The sequence below is a fragment of the Neolamprologus brichardi genome, chromosome 5, assembly GCF_056152115.1.
Source record: "Neolamprologus brichardi isolate AB-2024 chromosome 5, ASM5615211v1, whole genome shotgun sequence".
Classification (NCBI taxonomy): domain Eukaryota; kingdom Metazoa; phylum Chordata; class Actinopteri; order Cichliformes; family Cichlidae; genus Neolamprologus; species Neolamprologus brichardi.
In genome coordinates this window covers 12424803-12445382 of record NC_142108.1, presented here as the reverse complement: position 1 = coordinate 12445382, position 20580 = coordinate 12424803, and the positions used below count along the sequence as shown (strand labels likewise).

The window sequence follows — 20580 nt, the reverse complement described above, 5'->3', positions numbered from 1 at the left end:
GCGGGACGTGGCAGAGGAGCGGAGGAGCAGAGGAGCCGCAAAAAATGAGGGAATAGAGAGGTGTAGGAGAGAGGAAGCCTGATTAGCGCATGGCAGGTTAGTGCTGTTTCATTCAGTGACTGCAATCACGTTAAAAATTGCTGCGCAATAACAAAACAGATTAATGGGAGCAAGACGTGAGCTTGCACAAAAAAATTTAAGCCACAGTAAATGGTTAGGAAAGCATGAGATCTCCTAAACTAATGAAAAACAAGCCAGTATATAAAGCACATACAGTGCATGTAGTTAGTTTTGTACGTTACTTACCATCTTCGCTGTTATGGCTGACAGAGACAGTGTCAGGTGCTGGCTCTTCCACAAGAGGGGGCTCACAGTGTTGACTGTCACTACAGTAAATGGAGGGAAGCAGGAGTTAGAGGATGCCATACTTCTCTGATAACTCACAATCTGAGCTCACAATCCTCCACCAAGTTATAACTGCAGACCAAGTTGTGGTCTGCAGTTATATAGAGCCTTTTAAGGTTAGACAGGTTCTACATAGTGCTTAACGTGGTGTTTACCCATTCTGAGCTGCCTGCCATCAAAAACAAATTAGAGTTTTAGTGAATTAAATGTAACAGAAAAACACTGACTGCTGGAATTTCTTTGTCATTTGCAGGGATTGTTCTAAGATGTTTAAAATATTGAAATCAAACAATCGACTACCCTGTGGATATATTTTCTGAAGCGATATGACACAAACTCACAGAATCTTTCTGGTCGATTCAAATAAAGTTAGCATATGCTAGCGTGAATGTAGTCACCATACTTTGTGTGACATACAGTCTGTACAACCGGAATGACTGCCAGCAATCATAATAACTGGTGCCCGGGCTTGTCATTATAGTAAAACTGAAAGTAACCATTGTGTGCGTTGTGGTGTGTGAGTGTGTACACGCTGTGCTCTGCGGTTAGGCGGGGCTTTAATCTTTAGTGTGACAGAGGGTAAGCTGATCCTTGTGGCCCCTTACCCAGAGTAGGGCAGACAAGCTGAGCCTCCATCACTCCCCGGCAGCCTCTAAATCAACCCCCACTCCCCATTTCTGGCCTACTCATCATCTCTAAGTCCCTTCTACAGCAGTTTGAAAAACAATTGGAAGATATATCCAGTTAGCTTCAAGAAGCTTTAGCAATTTAAGTTTCATCCCATTGTGATTTGTGGGATTTCTTCCCCAAGCCTCACCAGAAGTCATCTCCAACTCCAGGAATAGTGTAGATGGGGCCTTGCAGGTCTTGCGGTCCAGGAAAGATGGTGTCATGGTGGATGATGATAGTTTTAATGAGTTCGTTGACATGGGCCTGGCAAGAAACCTGGTCATGTCCCTCTGGGACAGACATCAGGGTGGGGCCAAAACAGATTGCCAGGTTGTAGGGGTCCATCATGTTTTCCTCGCTGTACTGAGACAGGCTGGGCAGAAGAGAAAGCAGAGTCTCAACATATAAACCCAAACAACCATGACAAGTCATTTATAACCTGGTGATGGAGAGACTCCAATGATGTGTGTGCGCGTTTCAGTGAGTGAGAAGAAGCAGGAGTTTAGGGGGTGACTGTAAATCACTCACGTAAAAGAAACTCCCCTTCTCCACATGAGCTGTCTGGGACCACTTGGTTTACCCATGAGTCTCAAATGTCACGTCTCCCACACCATATTGCTTTTTACCCTTTCTCCCTTTAACTGAAGGGTTTAGTCACGGCTTTTAAGGACGGACTGGACAAAATAGATTGCGTCTCTGCGTGCCGTACATGCACTCAGACAGTTTTTTTGTGGTCTTCCTCTTAATTTAATATTTCTTTGAACTGATACAAGGTTAGTACCTTTGTTAAAAAAAGCTTTTTTGTTTGCCCTTCACTATTTTTTTAAAGAGATTGGATTTTTGGCTAGTGTGATGAAAGTCCATGAGTCCATTTCAGAATATTGAACTACTAAAATAAACTCAATGGAGGAAATTAATTAATTTCACAGAGAGGAAAGCTTACAGTTTCTTGAGTAATAAAGGGCTTGTTATAGTTTCTTTTATGGCCTTTTATGACCCCGAACTTGACTTTCCATGAAAGTTGAAGGATGTTTTGATTCTGTGTGAGATGGCCACATAAAATCGGATGTTTACCAAATAATCAAGTGACTATAGGTTAGAGGTTCCCAAAGTGTGGGGCCTGCAAAAAAAAAAAAAAGAACCCTTGGACACTGCTAGCATCATTGAGAGTTTTTTGACGGGGCTCCCACACAAACGCAAAGCTGGAGATGAAGCATCGCCAAATATGTTTCCAAACCAACTTCATTCCAAGCCAAAGACTAGAAAATATGGTGAAGCATATCTTTCTTTTGCCGAGGTAGGTCTCTGCGACAGAATTAGTTTCCCTTGCGTCGGGAGCAGCGCTGGGCTCTCCAAATCACGGACAAACAGGATCCCACATTCTTGATTTTTAGTTCACAAACACTTGTTGTAATAACTAACTACTCCTGACATTTTGGAGATGTTTGCTCTTTATACAGTAAAGTTACAGTGGGATACAAATAATATCAGGCTGATCCTGCCACGATTTGTTCCCCGGTTCAAATCACAGACTATCAGTATCCCACAGCTGTTTATGTTTTTGAACCCATTTTGCACAGAGAGGCATTTTTTGAGAAATGTATTGATAGCAATGTTGAATATTATTACACAGGAAAAAAACAACTACATGTAAAATAATCACACCGTGACGCCTCTGCCTTTCTAAATAGAGGGACAGTAACTGTGTGTGTTTATGTAAGTGTGTAAAACCTGAAGATAGTCAGATTAACAGAAACAGTATTTTGTCTCTATCTCCCATTCTGCTATTCATCTCATGTAAACAATAACGTGGCGCACAGCGTGACGTGAAAAAAGGCACATACCTTTGACGTTGCGTGACGTATTCCTCGTCCACACGTAAACGCAAAAAAAGAGTTTTTAAAAAATCTCAGTTTTCGGTGATTTGAAACGCCATTTACGTGTGGACAAAACAGCTGCGTTTTCAAAAATACCCGTGTAGGTGTGGACATAGCGTAAAAGAGTTAGTAGTTTATTATATTGCTGCCTGTAATGTATGTATTGCAGTTTACTTGTATTTGCTTAATTGTTTACTAAATGTTTGAGGTGTGAAATAAACTGCAATGAAGTTTGAAAACAAAATATGGGTGTGTGTGGTTGGAGGATGTGTTTGTGCGTGTGTGTGTGCGTGTGTGTGTGCGTGTGGGGGGGGAGGGGGGGGGGAAACATTTTTCTTGTAAAACAAAAGGGGGCCCAGCAAAAAAGTTTGGGAACCTCTGCTATAGGTCAAGTGGATCAGAATAGTGCTGCTTGACTGTGCTAGTGACTTTTACACGTGGTTAAGCAACTTTTAGATTGTATGAAGTAGATATTGTTTTTAACCATACTTCCTTTAGACTTCTGCTCTGTGGACTCTTTCTACATTGATTGATACTAAAAGTATATTTCTTCATGAATGAAGATTCAGTGAATTACTTAAATTTTTATACATACATTTTGAACTCTGTTGTCCAACTCAACAGTTTGATGACATTTAAGTATTAGCAGTAGCTCTGTGATAGGTTTGCATGCCTACTTTTGTGCTGTTTGTTTTAAGATTAGTGTATCCACTGTTCCTACTGTGTCAAGGCGCAGGAGCAGGTAATGTGCGACACAGGAAGTGAAAACACCTGAATTCAAAGATTAAAAGGTGTGGCCCAGTATGTTTCCCAGCAAAGCGTTACACTAGACTGTGCTACCACATTAATACACACCATCTATGTTCAAAATTGTAGTTAGTGATACATCTATAGCTTAATCCCAAACATCTGGCCTCTGAGCGCTCTGGTACTCACTGGTTGAGGAAGGCAAAAAGGTATCTCATGATGATGAGGGTTTTACTTGGTAGGGACTGCAGAACCTTCTTAATATGAACTGCCCGCTCTGTGAGGCTCTCCATTGCTGAAAATGAAAATGAACCCCCATGAGATTACTCACACTCTCAAATTTATAAACACACAAACAGGCAAAAGGAAGTAACACTTACAGACACAGGATATGAGGTCATGGAAGACTTCTTTAGGGAACAGGGCGTGATCCAGGCCTCTAAAGTAAAGCTTGAGCACACCAGCAATTGAGTCCATGTCATGGTCATTTTGGTCCCCTGCGAGCGGGTCCTCACCTACACCGGATGAGAAGAGGAGAGACCGTGGGACACAACGGATAATAACGCGCTAGATAAACACAACAGAGGGGAAATGCTTGTTTTTCTTGCAGGACAGTGTTACCTCTCTCAAAAGCATTCTTGATGTCATTGACTTCCACTTGTGAGCCTGACACTCTGAAGATTCCCTCATGCTGCAGACCTACACACATACACAACCACACACAAGTCAATATCAATTCCCTTGTTCAATTTCAGAGATTCACAAATCTGAAATTAGAGGGAAGAATTCTGATACATTTTTTCCAGTTCAAAGAGATCCAGAACCAATCGCATTTGTAGTAGTTTAACCAATCAGCAGACAGAAAAAAGCTGATCCTAAACCTATCACTTCACCGCAGAATTTTCTCACCATGGCGACTGATGAAGCGGATGCAGCTCTCAACCATCAGGGGAATGGTTTCGCCCGACTCCTGCAATAAGAGGGAAAAGAGTTACTCCTGTCAGAGGAAGAAAACGGCACATTTCTTTCTTCTGACATGTCTGCAAATGCACATGCATGGGTGCACACATTTAGAAGGAACGGGTATCAGACATGGGGGAAGGACAGTGGGCACTGGGTTCCCAGCTGTTGCTAGGAGACGGCACCTTTTCCTTTTCCCTTTGTTTGTTTGGGGATTCCAAAAAAATCTCTAGCAGTGAGTCCAAGGAATCTATATTAGACAGTACATGCTCAGAATATACAGATATTTCATCGCAGTTATATGTTTGTTTTTTTTAAATTTTTAGATGTAATTTAAAATTAACAATTACTGGGATTACATTTTAAGCCAGTGATTAAAACAAACACAACCACAAGGGGGAGCTACAAACACCAGATTCTGTGAATGAAAAGGTTGCCTGCTGATGAGCTACTACAGATGCAACTGTAGAAGCAGACATGTACGTTTGTGCATTGTTATATCGGGTTACATTAAAATGAGTAATACGATACAAATAATAGGTACAAATTCACCCTATGGGAGGAGGATGTTGTGAGAAATCACGTGGCCTGAGTTAAAAATTAAGCTGCAGTGGCTCTAACTGAGAAGCTACCCAGCCACACACACACACACACACACACCCACCCACACACACACAAAACGCTCAGAAAATAATTACCTGCTTCCGTACTGTTGAGTTTCTCCGTCCGCTACGCAGCAGAGAGAGAAAAGGGAAAAAAAGAACGGCACTCTGTCATTATGTCTCCAGAGAAAGTCTATTTATACTCCCAACTCTGGTAATACTCTATTTGTATACACAGACACACATGGACATGTGTTGAGGATATCTATAAACACTGACAAGGAAAATAATAACCCTGCCTGCCAAGAAATCAGGCTTTAACACTGCTTTGGTAAATATGTGTGTGAATATATGTGTGTGTGTGCGCATGTGTGGGTCCCTATATGTGTATATTAGCATATTTCCTTCCTACGCCACACCTACCTGGCAAGGCAACAGTCAGTCTTCTGACCTAAAATAGGGAGAAGCAGGAAGGAAAAGGGGATGGGGGGTGGAGTGGGGTAAAGGGAGTTATGACAGAGAAGAGAGAGATAGGCAGTTATAGCAGAAACAGGACACATGAGGAAATGTGTCTGATGGAACAGAAAAAAAGAGAAACACACTTCCCACTTTTAGCTTTACACACACACACACAACTCAGGAGGGCTTCTCCCATAACGCTGTGAACTGAATGGCACTTTCAGCCCACTATTACACCTTCCCCACACACAAACTAAGTTAAGCAAACAGCTGCATCCACATATGGTCACTGTCACTTTGACCTACCACTGCCCTCTGTCCCACACACTGAACGTGTGGATATTAGATATATTAAAGTGATTCTGCTTCCCTGCGTTGCTCACTGATGCGCCCCACTGCACCACTCATCTCTCAGATTTGTTCCCTGTTTAGCCTCTGGGCACCAGACTGTTCATGAATCCTGAATCCTGCTCAGTCCCACTGGAGGACTCCCAGCACGTAAACACTCACCCAGATGGGAAGGAAAAAAGATCAACTTCTAAAAGATATGAAGGACATCCTGGCAGTCATACTCACCCTCTCCCAGGGTCTTCTTGATGAGGTCATGCTTGGCCTCCAGCTTGGTGATCAGGTTCCTGCCTTCCAGAAACTCCTTCAGCTTCTACAATACAAAGACACACATGATGAAGTTACAGTTTGTGCAGATTATCCTTTCCAGCCAACACAAATGAACATTAATGACCAGAGTCATTGCTAGATAAATGATAGCATTAATTGGAACTGACTGTGAAGTAAAACTGCTCCGTCTCCTGCTGATTGGCCCGTCGCTTGGCCAGGCTGGGTTTGCTGAGATAGGATTCACAAGTGGATTTGACTGACTCCATGCTGTTGCTGTGCTGGAAGCACTCGGAGACATCATAGTCCTCCACAGTCACCATGTCTTGAATGGTGGACAGAGTAGCCTCCATGGTTTTCTTCACCTGAATGGCAGCAATGATATAAAACAGGCTGGGATTAACAGGCAGCGCAGGTGGAAAGTGTGGGAGGCTAAATTTATAAATAAAATGAGAAGAAGAAAAGAAACACGCCCGACCTCATCATTCTCAATCTTAAGCGTGGAGAGGCGGGATTGCAGCTGCTGACACCTCTGGATCAGGTCGCTTTCAAGCGGTGACTGTGCACACATCACTCCCATCTATAAATGAAAAAAATAAAAACTAAACATATTAGAACAATCACATTTATACACTTACTCTAACACACAAACGAGCAACGGGACTCTACCGTGTCTCCCATGTGGGACTGAAAGTCAAAGCGAGCTGGTGGGCAGAAGACATTGTTATAGGTCTCCATCAGTTTCTGTTTGTCCCCGTTGGCTTCAAGACTCTCCGTGGCTCCCTCTAGAGCACCAAGCCCTGTTTGTTTGGATGTTTCCACATTCTGTTCAGCAGACAAGTAGGTCCTCAGTGCTCGGTGGAGGCTGGCATGGTAGCCCAGGTCACAGCACTATCACACATGCAGACATATGGTATGAATAAACATTATTGGTTAAAAAAAGAACCCACTCTCTTTAACTTTGTCATTTTTATAGTTTTGCCCCTTTGTTCTGCAATTCATTCATTTATTCAGAGGCACATGGGAAATGTTTTGAGAGAAAGCCAGAAACAGACCAGAAACACTGAATTAACATGGTATATGACAGTGTCACTAGACGTCTCCCACACACTGCTGACCTGTATTTTTATGCCAGCGTCATTTATCAAATACATGTGGAAAGTGCTGTACGATCAATATCGTCTTACTACAATAACCGTAGTCTATTCATTCAAAATATATTTTAAAAAAGCTATTACAAAGAACTGGTTTAAACCTGACCCTCAGAGTCTTAAACAATGAATGAACATTGTGATATTGGAGAGGAGGAATATCTTGCTAAAAGAAAAAAGAAGTGCTGATAATAATATTGGTTCTGCTGTTTTACGATAGCATATGTCCCTCTCTCTGTACCTGCTACTATTAAGTGATTTCATGGTTATTTATCATGAAGTACCATAAAGATGTGTCATTTTTAAAATATAAAACTGGATATAATCTAATACCTAAAGGTGTAGTAGCTTACTTACAGGATGAATAAATACAGAAAAAAGGCTGAATACATGCTGAGATAAATATCCTCTTTTCCAGCAACAGGAAGCTGTCCAGTGCCATCAGGCCCTCTGGAGCTTTCTGTGACACTCAGGTCATGAGCCTGTTTCGCTGCCCTTTCAGGTCACCCTTGCAGAAACTGTTTATGCATACACATGAATAATTGTATGATTACTGCTTCCTTAATTTGCTTCACAGGCATGATAGGAACACTGTCTCCAGCTGGTACCTGCTTGCTGGTTCCAAGCAAAATTATACACAATTTTTAAACTAAAATGAAACAAAAAAAAAAAACTGTAAAAAAACAAACAAACAAATAAATAGAACTGATGTATTGCTACATGCCACCTCCTACCTAGTTAAGTGTTGCTTGTCCAGACACGTGTCAGTTTCTTCAGAAATGAAATGTGCTGATGACTGCTTCGTTATTTCAACAGGCCGTGACGCGTTATAATCAAGCAGAGAATTAACAGCTTCCGTGCAATCTAGATTTTTTTCTTTTTGCCTCTGGCTTTCAATGGAGAGGCACAATAAACCCGGTGTTATGCACTTGGGAAGCATAAGGACTTAAGAAGAGGGACAGTACTGAGGCTAATGTGAAGAGACTGACCGAGGAGCCACCGCTGGCTCAAACGCAGACACAACAACAACGCGGTGTGCTTATACTCACATCAATGATGTCAGAGAGGTCATGGATGTAATATTTGAAGACGCAGCTGTTGGTGGCCTCGAGGGCGAGCAGGTACTCATTTCTGGCTTTGATGGCCTTCAGTCTGTTCTCTGTGTACTTAGCTTGCCTCTGATAAGAGAGGAAAGAAGAATAGGGACAGAATGAGAGAAGGAAGAGAGAGGGTTAATATGCGTTTCAGTGTAACGTCTCAGTATTGATTGCCGGTAATAAGAAGAGGGGAACCGTGCTGGTGTGACAGGCTCCAGTAATAATAAACAGGGTTAGCAATAAGCCAAGCGCGCACTTATAAATCATTCATGAGACACAAACATAGATTTGTTTGACAACAGGTGGGGAGCCCAGAAACAGCCGTTATCTATCTACTCGCTCCCCTCGATTCGCCCTCCCCCCTCAATCCCACGCAGGCTTGCTCACCTTCTCCTTCATCTTCTCGATTTTTTTGACGCTGGAACGCCGGACGGGTTTCTCGTCCATCTTTATGCTGGCCAGGGTGTCTGGGGAGCGCGGCGTTTGGCGGTCATCTTGTCGACCAGAGCGCCCCATCTGCTTCTCCTCCTGCTTCTCTGCCTCCTTGAGCTTGGACTCAGCATTGATGCTGTCAGTGTTGTACATGTGGTATGTCTTCATCACCTGGAAACAAGGGTCGAGATTTGTAGACAAACACAGATGTGTGTCTCTTCGCTCACTTCTGGCTCCGTATCAAAAGCGGGCCTTTTGCCAGTGAGCAAGCGAAGCACCAAAGCTCAGTGCACACACAGCTCAAAACACCAACTGGCTGTCTTTTCTGGATAAACCTCGAGCAATGGCTGGCTTCAAAATATTGAAGAGAATGCGTCACAGCACCGTGCTGGACGGCAGAGGGGTGTGGTTTGAGTTTACCGTAAAGAGTTAAACACGTGAAACAAGAGCGTGTGCAGCGTCAGCCTTATTCAAGCGACCACCACTAGAGCCATCATTATGCTGTTCTGCTCAAACCCTCCAGCAACACTGCAGACAGACACACTGGTTTGTCTATGAGCAAGCATGTGAGCGTCACTCAAACCAGATCTATTCCTATCTCTTACTATAGACTATAATTACAGTGCAAAAGTTGCTTTTATGGGCCTGGCTGAGCCTTAGCTGAAGCTTTAAGCTGTAGTAGAAAACCCACACACGCAGACAGTGAAACTCAGACTGCTTTAGTGCTTTTGGCAGTAGCATGAAAATGTGGCGCCAGACTCTTAGATGCCCGTGATGGTGGAAGAAGACAGTGAGTTTTGGCATTTATAATGTTTAACACGATCACCATTTAGCTTTGACACATCCACTAATTAGCTTTAAAAACAGGGTACAGTTGAATTTGATGTCATTAGTTTTGCAGGCATTTTGGTGGTGAACCAAAGGAGTAGCTCGAGCAAAATATTAAATATGAATGTGACGATACTTCTAACTAAAAACTTTAGGGGCCCTGAAGGTACCATAAAGCTGACGACTGCAAGAAATGCTGCTCAAATTCACACCTGCTGGTCGTACTCCACAGAACGTGAGGAAATGACTGAGGTGACTGTAGTTAAACTGTTTACTTTCTTATGAGCTCATATTTGTCTAAATACACTGTGAAAAAAGGTAAAAGAAAGCAGTTTTAATGTCTGCTAACACCTACCCATAGCACAACAAGGGCAGGGCTCTTTCTCATTGTTCTGTATGAAATGCAGGCGATCGTGAGACAAAATTATAATCTTGCTTGTGACTGTAATAAAAAGGGTTTTCCTTACCGAGTAAAGCTCATTAAGAACTTTCAACAGGTCTTCTTGCAGCTGTAAGCCAACCTCTTTGCTCTAATGAGACAGAGAGAGAGACAAACAGAGAGCACATGTGGTGAAACAGTCCCAACCATTGACACAGTGTTATAACTTGCAGCTTCTAAGGGCTGTCCGCTGATGGGGTCCCACTATACCCACTCAGCCATGTGGTCAATCAATAAATCAAGAGTAGATTATCTGGCCAAACAGCAGTGGAGAAGTGTCTAATCCAGACAAATGAGTGAGGCGGTAATGGTCCCGATGGATGTGGAGCTACAGATACTGATCTCTACATGATGGCCGAGATGGCGAGAGGACAAAAGAGCTAAGGACAGGGTGGGATGACAAAGTGGCAAAAGACAGAAAAAGAAACAAGAGAGGGAGGACAGAGAGTAATACAGGCGCTACCATTCTCCAGACATAACTGCCAGGAGCCACTACTGACTGATGACTTCACAGCAGCCCACAGATGAGTAGACTCCACACACATTAGTGCACACACATGAATAAACACACACATCCATTCAGAGCCCTTCTCAACATTTCTATGTTAGGACTTTGCTAATCTGCTAAAAGGGCACCATCCAGACTTGGGTTTAATATTATCACAAACCAAAACATAAAATTTTAAAATCACTCAGTATCACAGATTTGCCTCAGGACAGCGCCTGTCCCAAAAAACAGGAAGAGTAACAGACAAAGGATATCTCTGTCTGACCAGCAACGCATGCTTTGTGTGTTCAGAATGGATCCATATGGAAAATGTACAGTGTGAACATACAAGGTAGGAAGATACCAAAATGATAACTGATGACAGGTAAAAGAAGAGCAACCGATTGAACAATAAAGAGAAAATATTATTATCAAGTTTAGATCAGGGGTGCCAAACATAGGGCCCGCGGGCCAAAATCAGCCCGACAAAGACTACAATCCAGGCCACTGGAAGGAGGGTATACATTTTGGGGTTTTTAACTGTATTTCCTATTGAGAAAGACCTTCCCAAAGGCCATTCAGAGAATTAAATGATAGAAATGTTCCCGTTTGTCATCACATTTTTCTTTATCAAATTTTGATTGAAAAAAAAAAGAAGAACATTTCCTGTGAATTAGGGCAGGGCGATATGGCCAAAAATATATATCACGATATATATTTGAAAATTTGCTATAATGATATAACTGACGATATAATTTCTGCGAGACAAAATAGAACTCCACAACTTTACTAGCGCAATTTATTTATTTATTTAAACAAGCATCTGTTTTTTTATGTGCATTAAAGCTATATAAACATTTAACAGTGTAAAAGTAAATTCCTTGCTGAAAGTTTAACCAAAAGACATTTCCAGTAGAAATGGGCTGACATATCCTGAGCATAATCATGTATTATATCCAGTGAAGTTAAAAAGAGGTGCTTTGCTACATTAAACTGCAGTGTGCCAAATAAAAAAGTCAAATATGTATTTCTCGGACCATAAGGTGTACGGGATTATAAGGCACATTAAGCGAAACAAAGCAGTCAGATAAATCAAACTTTATTCAACTCATTCTTCTTGCTTCCTCCACTTCTGTACCATTGATTTATTAATGCTGTATTCTATCACAGCTGTTCTATTCCCATGTTGTTGCAGTATATTAATGACTAACCTCGATGGATTATCTCAGTTGTTCTCCTGACTGAAGTTTGGTCCGTTTACAGCATCCTGCCATGCGATTGCATTTGTCTCTAACCATTAGGAACCTTCACGTTAACTTTTATCAAGTGGAAAAGTGTTAGCGTTCATCCTCCAGCTTCACTGTTTATGTTATGCTAAGATAGCTGTGTCGCTAGCGATCACGTAGCACATCATTAAATACCAGCTAGCCCAACTTCAGTAACCCTATAAACGTCACTGCTGTGTAGCTTCCTGTCTTCATTTATGTTGGAAGTGATAGCAGAGCTGTACGTTTGATTTTTTTTTTCAGAAATCTCTCAGTCAGAACATGCTATATCATGCTTAGGTAACTAGCGAGCTAACTTCCGCTTACTTCCTGCTAACTTCTAACTCCGTTAAATGTAATGAATTCTGTTTTCACGGATGCCTGGATGTTAAACATCATAGTTACACCTGGTAAAGCAGCAACGCTGATCGTTTTATTAAAGATGGAAGAATTTAGGCAGTTTTTAACTCTCAGTATTGTTCGTTTGACTTCGGGACCTTAAAGGACGGAGTTTAGAATCCAGATTACGCCCAGATTTACGAGCACCTTAGTCCGACAAATACGGCAATAACAACGCCCGCTTGCATGTTCTACAAAAAAAAGTGCTTTGTTGTGTATCTAACGGACAAACACCAAACCAGTTAAGTTGCACCATTTTTACAAACTAATTCTGGTTCATCCGTTTCACTGAACAATCTGTTTTCCTCATTCTCCGTTACCGCCGTGCTTTTTCGGCACTGCGCGTGTGCGTTTTACCCATATTCTATCGCGATATTTCATTTTCTTATCGTTGCCTAGCATTGTACCGGTATTACCGTGAACGGTATAATATGGCCCAGACCTACTGTGAATGAACAAAAACTCTATATTCACAGGACAATCTGGGAAGCTACCAAAACCTTTTCTGTAATTTTGCACATTTATCATGTAGAAAATCTTAAACATGCTGCTGAAATTGCACTTCCTTTTCTTGTATTAAGATATCTCTGGGATGCAATGTGTAGTCAAACATCTTTATACTGACAGAAAGAGGAAAACCTCTCGTCCGACCCACTTAAGATCAAAGTGGCTCAAGACGTAAAATGTATTTGACATCCCTGGGTTAGATTTTAAGGCCTAAACAGAGTCATCGAGGCAGATGTCTGTGGTGCCATGACAGGAAACTGTCCTGGAATTTGCTGATTTCTTTTCAAATCTCAATATGAATAGGAAAGAGCTCATGCTTCTCACTGTATTAAGAGTAATGAGCATAGTCAGACTGTTTCAGAATAATGAAGGGCCTATTTTTATCTTTTTCCTATTTTGAATTATGTACATCATCAAAACCACCTTTAGATCTTTTTAGGTTAGAATTAACTCAAGTCAAGTTCCAAATTGTTGAAATGGGATCAAATCAAAGAGTTTTACTTAGAATTATGCTTAGAAGACTTTAAGTACCTTAAAAACAAAAAGTTAGAATAATCAATTCAGATGAAACAAAGGCATGAATTATTGTCTGAGACAGCCAACACCAGAAAAGACATTTTTAAGTCTTTGTGATATCTTTGATAAGCTGATCCGAAGAAAGAGTACAATAACTGCCAACAAAAATCTTTCTGTTAGTTCTTGCTCTTGATCATTTTAGTTTTATCAGAATTCGGAAGCAGAAAAGATTGCATCAAACAGTTTTTCCCAGCAGACACGCAGACCTATGTTAGAGTGACAAGAAGACACTGGAGTGTGATACATTATCAATATTTGATATTTCAAGACAGTCCCACAATTTCCCATCTTTTATGCAACATATTAAACACTTGGTAGCAAATGTGGGCAGCATGGCGGTGTAGCTGTTAGCATTGCTAGCACTGGCCGGCTGGGGCCTTTCTGTGGGGAGTTTAGATGTTCTTCCTGTTCCTGTGTGGATTGTCTCCGGGTACTAAGACTCCCTCCCACAATCCAGAGACATGCATGTAAGGTTAAGCAGTAATTCTAAACTGACAATGAAGGAGCTGTAATTGTGAGCAAGAGTAATTGTTTGTCTCTCCCTGTGACAGAGGTGCGACCTGTCCAAGTGGGTATCCCAGCCTTTTAATCAGTTTGGAGTAGGCTCCAGTGCGCTCTCGTGGACCTGATTTAAATAAGAAAAGGATGATTGATGGATGGATGGTTGCAATGGCAGCTGAAAATATAGAAATCATGTTGTTGTTTTTTTCTTTCTTTTGTGATTTTCTACTTTTTCTAAATTCATAATTGTTTCTGCAGAAAAAAATAACCAAAAAGGCCAAAAAGACCGTTGCATTCCATTGTGACATAGTCACTGTAGCTCGGACTGGTGATTGAATGACATGAAATTACACTGATAGGGTTCAGAACACACTCAACACAAACTCACACATGCGCTTCCTCTTTTGATATACTTCAATTGCATTGCAGCCTCTTGCAGATATGCTTCAGAGCATGTGTGCCTTCTGTAAAACGTGGCATGTACCTCTGTGATAATCTAGTCGTGGGAGTAAAAGGTCAGATTGATTGCCACTGGAACTCATAGAAATAAGGAAACCAATATCTGACGCATTACCTGAACAATATCCCTTTCACTATTGGAAGTGTTTGCAGTGGTTACGATATGTGTGTACACAGATTTACACATAATGCAAATCTGTGTACACAAACTGACTTCAATGGTGAGAGACAGCAGCAGATAGGGAGGGGGGAAATGAAAGGAGGAGAGAAATAGGACAGTGAAAGTAACAAAAAAAAGAAGAGGAATGCAGACTGAAAGCAAAAGCAGAGCATGTTGAACATCTGTCTTCTCCTGGATGAGGGCGCAAAAAGGAGCAGAGAAGGCTCGGAGGCTTACAGGTCAGCGAAAACAAAAAAGGGTTAAAGGTGGGAGGTTTGAAGGTGGTGTATGAAAAAGACAAGGCGAGGCGTGTAGGGGATCAGATATCATAATGTCAAACCTATTTGACATCATTACAAGGGACAAAAAGGTCAGGAACAGAGGGGATAAAGTGGTACGGAAGGAGATTTAGGATAGCACGACAGACAAAAGAGGTAACAGGATAACTGTAGTTTTCCTGCCCTCTAAAGAGGTTCACATTAGGTGACAAAGCTCAGACCACAGCCAATCAAAAAGCAATAGTCATGGTTGAGCTCTCCTACCGTGGATGTCGACCTTTGAACTTCCTGTTTTGCCTGTGGTCGCCTACTTTACACTCTACAGGGACTACAAAGCAGAAACTAGCAATGGCTTCATTACTCTTGATGTTTGTGGCTTAGGTGGAGATTGTGTACGTGTTAATAGTGCAGATTGATTCATTATTGCTTCCTGTTGGCCAGTGACTAAAATCTCACACACTCCCACTCTATTTCAAGAGCCTGAGATGAATGTGTTAGCTTCTCTAATACGAGTTGTGCTTTGCATCTCCATGAGTTGTGTTTGTGTATAATAGCCCGTGGCACTACTGGTATTCATGCCACTGACTGGAAATGTCATAAATGAACCGATTATCCACTTAATTAGCCATCAGAGCATTCTCTGTGCAGCCTGCTTATGGCCTAGACATGATGGAAACAACCCACATGCACATGCACCCATTATTAAAAAAAACATGAAAAATTGAAATCAATGTCCAAGAGGCTAGAGGGCAGAAATGAGTGCTGCATGTCAGACAGGCAGAGAAATGAAAGTAGAGGTTTGTGTGCGCTCCTGCCACTTGGGATCTGATTGTAAATGTAGTTCAAAGACAGCCTATCGGGTTGGAAATCAGCAGCCTCTGCCATGACATTCCACTCACAGATGGCCTCACTTTGCTGTCGGAGCAGACACTTATCTTTCTATGCTTGGAGCGGCTTTCCTCTGATTAAATGTTTTCCCTGCGCCCATCCCTAGCCTTCTTCAACATGACCTTTACCTTATAGTCAACTCTTAATATCCAAACTAACACTTACTGTAAATTTAAATTCAGCCCTTTGTGTCCATCGCTCAAAGGTCCAATACGGCTGCTAAAAAAAATGCCAGAACCCTGCAGAAATGTTCACAATCTGAAGCTCACACACAGCAAAAAGGAAGCGCTGGAGAAAAGTAAGTGGTTGTATTAAACAGATTAGAAATTTTATTTGCATTTTTGTCACTAAGGGCTTGTTTATTTGGTCTCATATCCTGGAGATGAGCAGCAAACTCCCAGGGGAGAATACTTCCTTGCCATTTGTTGTCATGTAAAGCCCACTCGCTCTGTTCCACTTCTTTCGTTTTATTCTTCTTTTTTTTTGTTCTTCCTCCACATTTTTACTCTTTCATCTCTCAGACTATAAAGGCAAAGATCAGGGCGGACAAGGAGGAGGTTTCGCTATGAAACAGACAGTATAAACTCTCCTGGCCTGAGGTTCTGCTGCCTCACTGTCAGTCAATTAATCAGCCAAGACAGAAAACAGATGCTGGGGGGATTGGGGTTGGACATGGCAAAATATGACATGGATGTAGCATATCGGGCTGAATTCTTTCACTTCTTTACGTGAAGTGAAAGAATGGGGAAGGAGCATCTACCTAGCAGCAGCATGGATTCACACATGAGAACGGCTCTGAAATAACTGCAATCCTTACGCTGTTAGGTTCCCCACATAAATCAAGCTAACCGCGATGGACAATTAAACAAAATTACAGTGAGGAAAAACAATCAGAGCGAGGCTCTGATGTTTCTGCGTGTTTGAGTGGGTGCTTACCTTCTTGAAGAGGCGCCCTGAGTCCTCACTGATCTGTGCAAAGCGGGGAATGATGTTGTTGAGGTAGAGGTCAGACAGAGTGGCGTGGTCGCGGCTCTCCCTCTTCACCTGTTGCAGCAACAGGTTCCAGCAATTCACCGGAGATAAAATGCTCTGCTCCTTCCTGTACGCACAGAGAGAAATGACATGTCTTTATTCAAGGGAAGCTGTAATCTAAATTCATTCATCTAACGTTCACTGCAAACTTGTACACACAGGTCTATTTTATGTTATATATAAAATCAAGCAAACGGTACACCCATAATACAGCTTTTACAAACATGAGACAGGGCACTGGGATAACAGGGATAGACAGAGAGTTTGTAGACAGACTCTCTTACACACATACATACACAAAGGGTTGGTAAGCCAGCCCCAACGCAGGATTCAGCCAGGGTACAAAACCCAGCAGGAAGAGGTAAGGCTCTCCTGCAAGCACAGCTGCTGTCGAGGGAAATAAGCGAGAGCAGAAAAAGATGGAAAAAAGAGGGCAATCTGAGGACTGTAATAATTTCACTAACGATATAATGGTTCAGTGGTGTTGCGCTCTTTGTTTCAAAGCCATTACACAAATGCAAAGCTGTTAATGCCCTGCTTACACGACAATACAACAGCTTTTATGGGATGTGCACACTATAAAAGTGTGTGTGTGTGTGTGTGTGTGTACTATAGTATGAGTTATGGATGATCTAGTGGGTAAAATGGATTATGAGTGAGTGTAAGTGGATGAAAGAAGGCCTTTGTGTTGTTAAGAGGAGCTTTAACTGGATAGAGACAGCAAAGAGCTGCAAGGCAATTATATCACACACACACACACACACACACACACACACAAAACACAGGGGTCAGGGAAAGTAGAACAGTGACCCCAGCACAGACGATGCCAGACAGACAGAGAAAGTCTTTGATTTGACTAAGTGGGGGTATACAGCGGGGGCGGTGAGGTGACTGTGTGCATGTGTGTGAGTAAAGAAGGTTTTCTGGGGGTGTGTAAGGGTGGTTCGAATGAGATGACTCAATGGTGGTGATGTGATAAACTGGTACTGGGTGACACTGGTCTCAATGTCATATGACTAACTACATGAGTCTAACAGACAATCCATCCACACCACCTCAATACTGAAACCCGTCTCGCACTTGTTATGTGGATGTACCTCACTTTCCTTTCAAACTTCTCTCTTCTGTCTGATTCATGTCCGGTGCGTCTGTCTTTACTGGTTGCACAACAGACACAAAACATGACTCCAGTTCCTCCGTAAGCTCAAGAAGACAGCCTCAACGCCACCATGTGACTCGTCACCCTGAATCCACCAGCGATAACCATGGCAATGGCACTGCGGCACTGGGTGAAATATCATCCAAATCCCTCTCTGACCTTCAGCTACTGCAAGGTAAACACTGGCACATAATTGGCCCCCCCTCAGGTCACATGGTGCAGATGCTGTTCCATACTGTTACAAAGGCTTCATCCCCGCATGAAGTTATTTTCATTACTTCCTCGCAGGCATTACAGCTTTTGCAGCAATGCATCTGTGCGTGAGGATTACTTGAGCACCTGATTTAGACAGTGACACTAGACAATACAAATTACAAAAAAAGAAAAACGGGGCAATATGTGAAATCTGGGAGAACTAAAATGTGCTTTCATGAATCTGTGTGAAAACTGATTTTAATTCCTGGTGCATGATTTTTGATTTTGTGGCATTTTAAAGGAGCAAATAGATAAAGCCGTGGACTTAAACTTAAAAAGTAACAGCACATGTAAAACGGATTTTTACTTTTTTCATCCCATGGGTGGTCATGCAATCATGTGATCGGATCTCAAAAAATCTGATTCAAGTACTGGACTGTGCAAGAGGCTGCATCTTATTAACAGTCAAACTGTCCTAATATTTAACATAAGGGCAGGCTTTGAATGAGTGCACAACTTGTGAGGGCTTCTCCATGTGACCAATCAGCCTGTCAGCCTAAGGGCATGCACACACACACACACACACACAAGGACATACACAATACGGCTAAACCGTGCAGTCACCCCCCAACCGCTGCTGTATGCAGTCTGCCAAATAACTCGAATACCAGGGGTCTCCACGGGATCAACACACTGACAACCCTCACACCCCACATTGCTTAGAGCACCATCAACGCCTGGCTGTGCCGAGAAACATCCACAGCACCCTTCTACACACACCTACACACACACACACACACATACAAATAAGCACAAATAGCCGGAAAATAACTGAAATTCCAGCATGGCACCCGGACTGAGCAGCAGCAGATGCAGCAAGACTGTTAAATACACAGATGTTGGGAGAAAAGAAAAGCAAATGGGGTGGGAGAAGAGCACAGAAATGAATGAAAACTACAAACTGAACAGTTTTCAGTCATACTTTTGGTGCCTTACGATGACTTAGTGGATATGATGGGAGCACACCACCTCTCCCTTTTCCTCATCATCTTCTTTCCCTCGCCCACCCCACCAATATGCATCGCACAATCTGAAACCGTCTCAGCATTGATCGGGGCTGGAGGGTGTGTATGAGGCCGAGTGAATTTGTGTGCGATGTGGGGTATGTCCTCACGGTCGGAATTGGGTTTCGTTTAGAGGACCTATTGATCCTTTTTAGTCTGCGAGAGAGCACGTAAACATGGGTTTGCCCCCAGCAGGGATATTAATATCTCTGGAAGGGTGCATGATGCTTAAGAAAAGGGAACAGTCACTCTATGGAAGAAAGAGGAAGGCTGGTATTTAGGAGGTAATAGTTTAGAGGAAGTCAAAGAAAATATAGAAAAGCTGAGCAGGAAAAAGTCCCTGTCCTTCGTTACAGTTTCAGTTAACTTGGAAAATCCAGAGTATCGAAAATTAAAAAGATCATTTCTGTAGAAATGAGCTATACCTCTAACACTTCTAAAACCAAAAGCTGGTAGCTAAAAGCACCTCTGCTAATGATTTTTTGATTATTGTTATTACCAGTTAGTTTCACAAACACAGGGTTAAACACTGTATCTGTCCATTATTATTAACAAAAGGCATCAATTAGCATTTGAACATAAGCTGCTGCTCCATGAATGAATTCCCATTTTCTGAGCATGACAGACAAACATATTAATCTGTACGATTGCCTTAATTACATCAAGGCAATGCAAATCAAAGTACTAAATTATGTTTTCTGTCTAATCAAATGCTTGTTTTTGTCCCTTAAAGTAAAGCCTTCGTGACAAACATAAAAAAAAAAAAAAAAACCTGAAAGCTGGTTTGAAACCCTATGAGGGTAAATTTCAATTTACAGAATCTGTGTGTCTCTTTGTTTTCTCATGTGACTCTTTTAATTGGGCCTTCAGCCCTAGCAGGGAACATGAAAGAGACAAACGCACAGAAGGATGACGATATTGTTTCTGCAGAAAGGGCTGTCTCTGCTCATTTAAGAGTAAGCAGTTACAGATGACACACAGCTGTGTGACAAGTCATCAGACATTTAGTGGAGCTATTTGTGTCCCTATGGGTTGGTTAATGACGTATTAATGATACTGCAGTAACGACAACAGGAGCTTATTGCTTGTTCAGCTAAACGGCAGGGATCGCCTATTATATGTACTATTGCATCTAAAGGCTGTTGCCAGCATAAACCCGTGTATTATATCTCAGCATTTAGCAGTCCTCAGAGTTGGCGGTCAAATTCCTGTTCACAAGGTAAAAGATGGAAGTGAGATGCAGTGAGGCAGTGCTATCCAATAGGATATGTTGTGTGTGTGTAGTTTATGAATAGCTAGCAGTTCAGTGAATCCTGACTGCTAAATCAT

The 20580-nt window shown here is 42.1% G+C and overlaps 1 protein-coding gene across 4 annotated transcripts in view; it reads right to left on the bottom strand.

Annotated features, from left to right (window-relative positions):
* The window catches only part of srgap2 (SLIT-ROBO Rho GTPase activating protein 2), a 56725-nt gene that overhangs the window by 4741 nt on the left and 31404 nt on the right, over positions 1-20580 (bottom strand). For all 4 annotated transcript variants that reach the window (XM_006784396.3, XM_006784398.3, XM_006784397.3 and 1 more), the window contains 16 exons: positions 16738-16900; positions 10310-10372; positions 8970-9185; positions 8535-8663; positions 7004-7225; positions 6813-6914; positions 6505-6699; positions 6296-6380; positions 5684-5711; positions 5357-5387; positions 4608-4668; positions 4320-4397; positions 4079-4213; positions 3888-3993; positions 1223-1447; positions 307-386 (listed from right to left, as the gene is read on the bottom strand). In XM_006784396.3, coding sequence (XP_006784459.1) covers positions 307-386; positions 1223-1447; positions 3888-3993; positions 4079-4213; positions 4320-4397; positions 4608-4668; positions 5357-5387; positions 5684-5711; positions 6296-6380; positions 6505-6699; positions 6813-6914; positions 7004-7225; positions 8535-8663; positions 8970-9185; positions 10310-10372; positions 16738-16900 — 1919 coding nt within the window. The remainder of the gene's footprint in view (positions 1-306; positions 387-1222; positions 1448-3887; positions 3994-4078; positions 4214-4319; positions 4398-4607; positions 4669-5356; positions 5388-5683; positions 5712-6295; positions 6381-6504; positions 6700-6812; positions 6915-7003; positions 7226-8534; positions 8664-8969; positions 9186-10309; positions 10373-16737; positions 16901-20580) is intronic.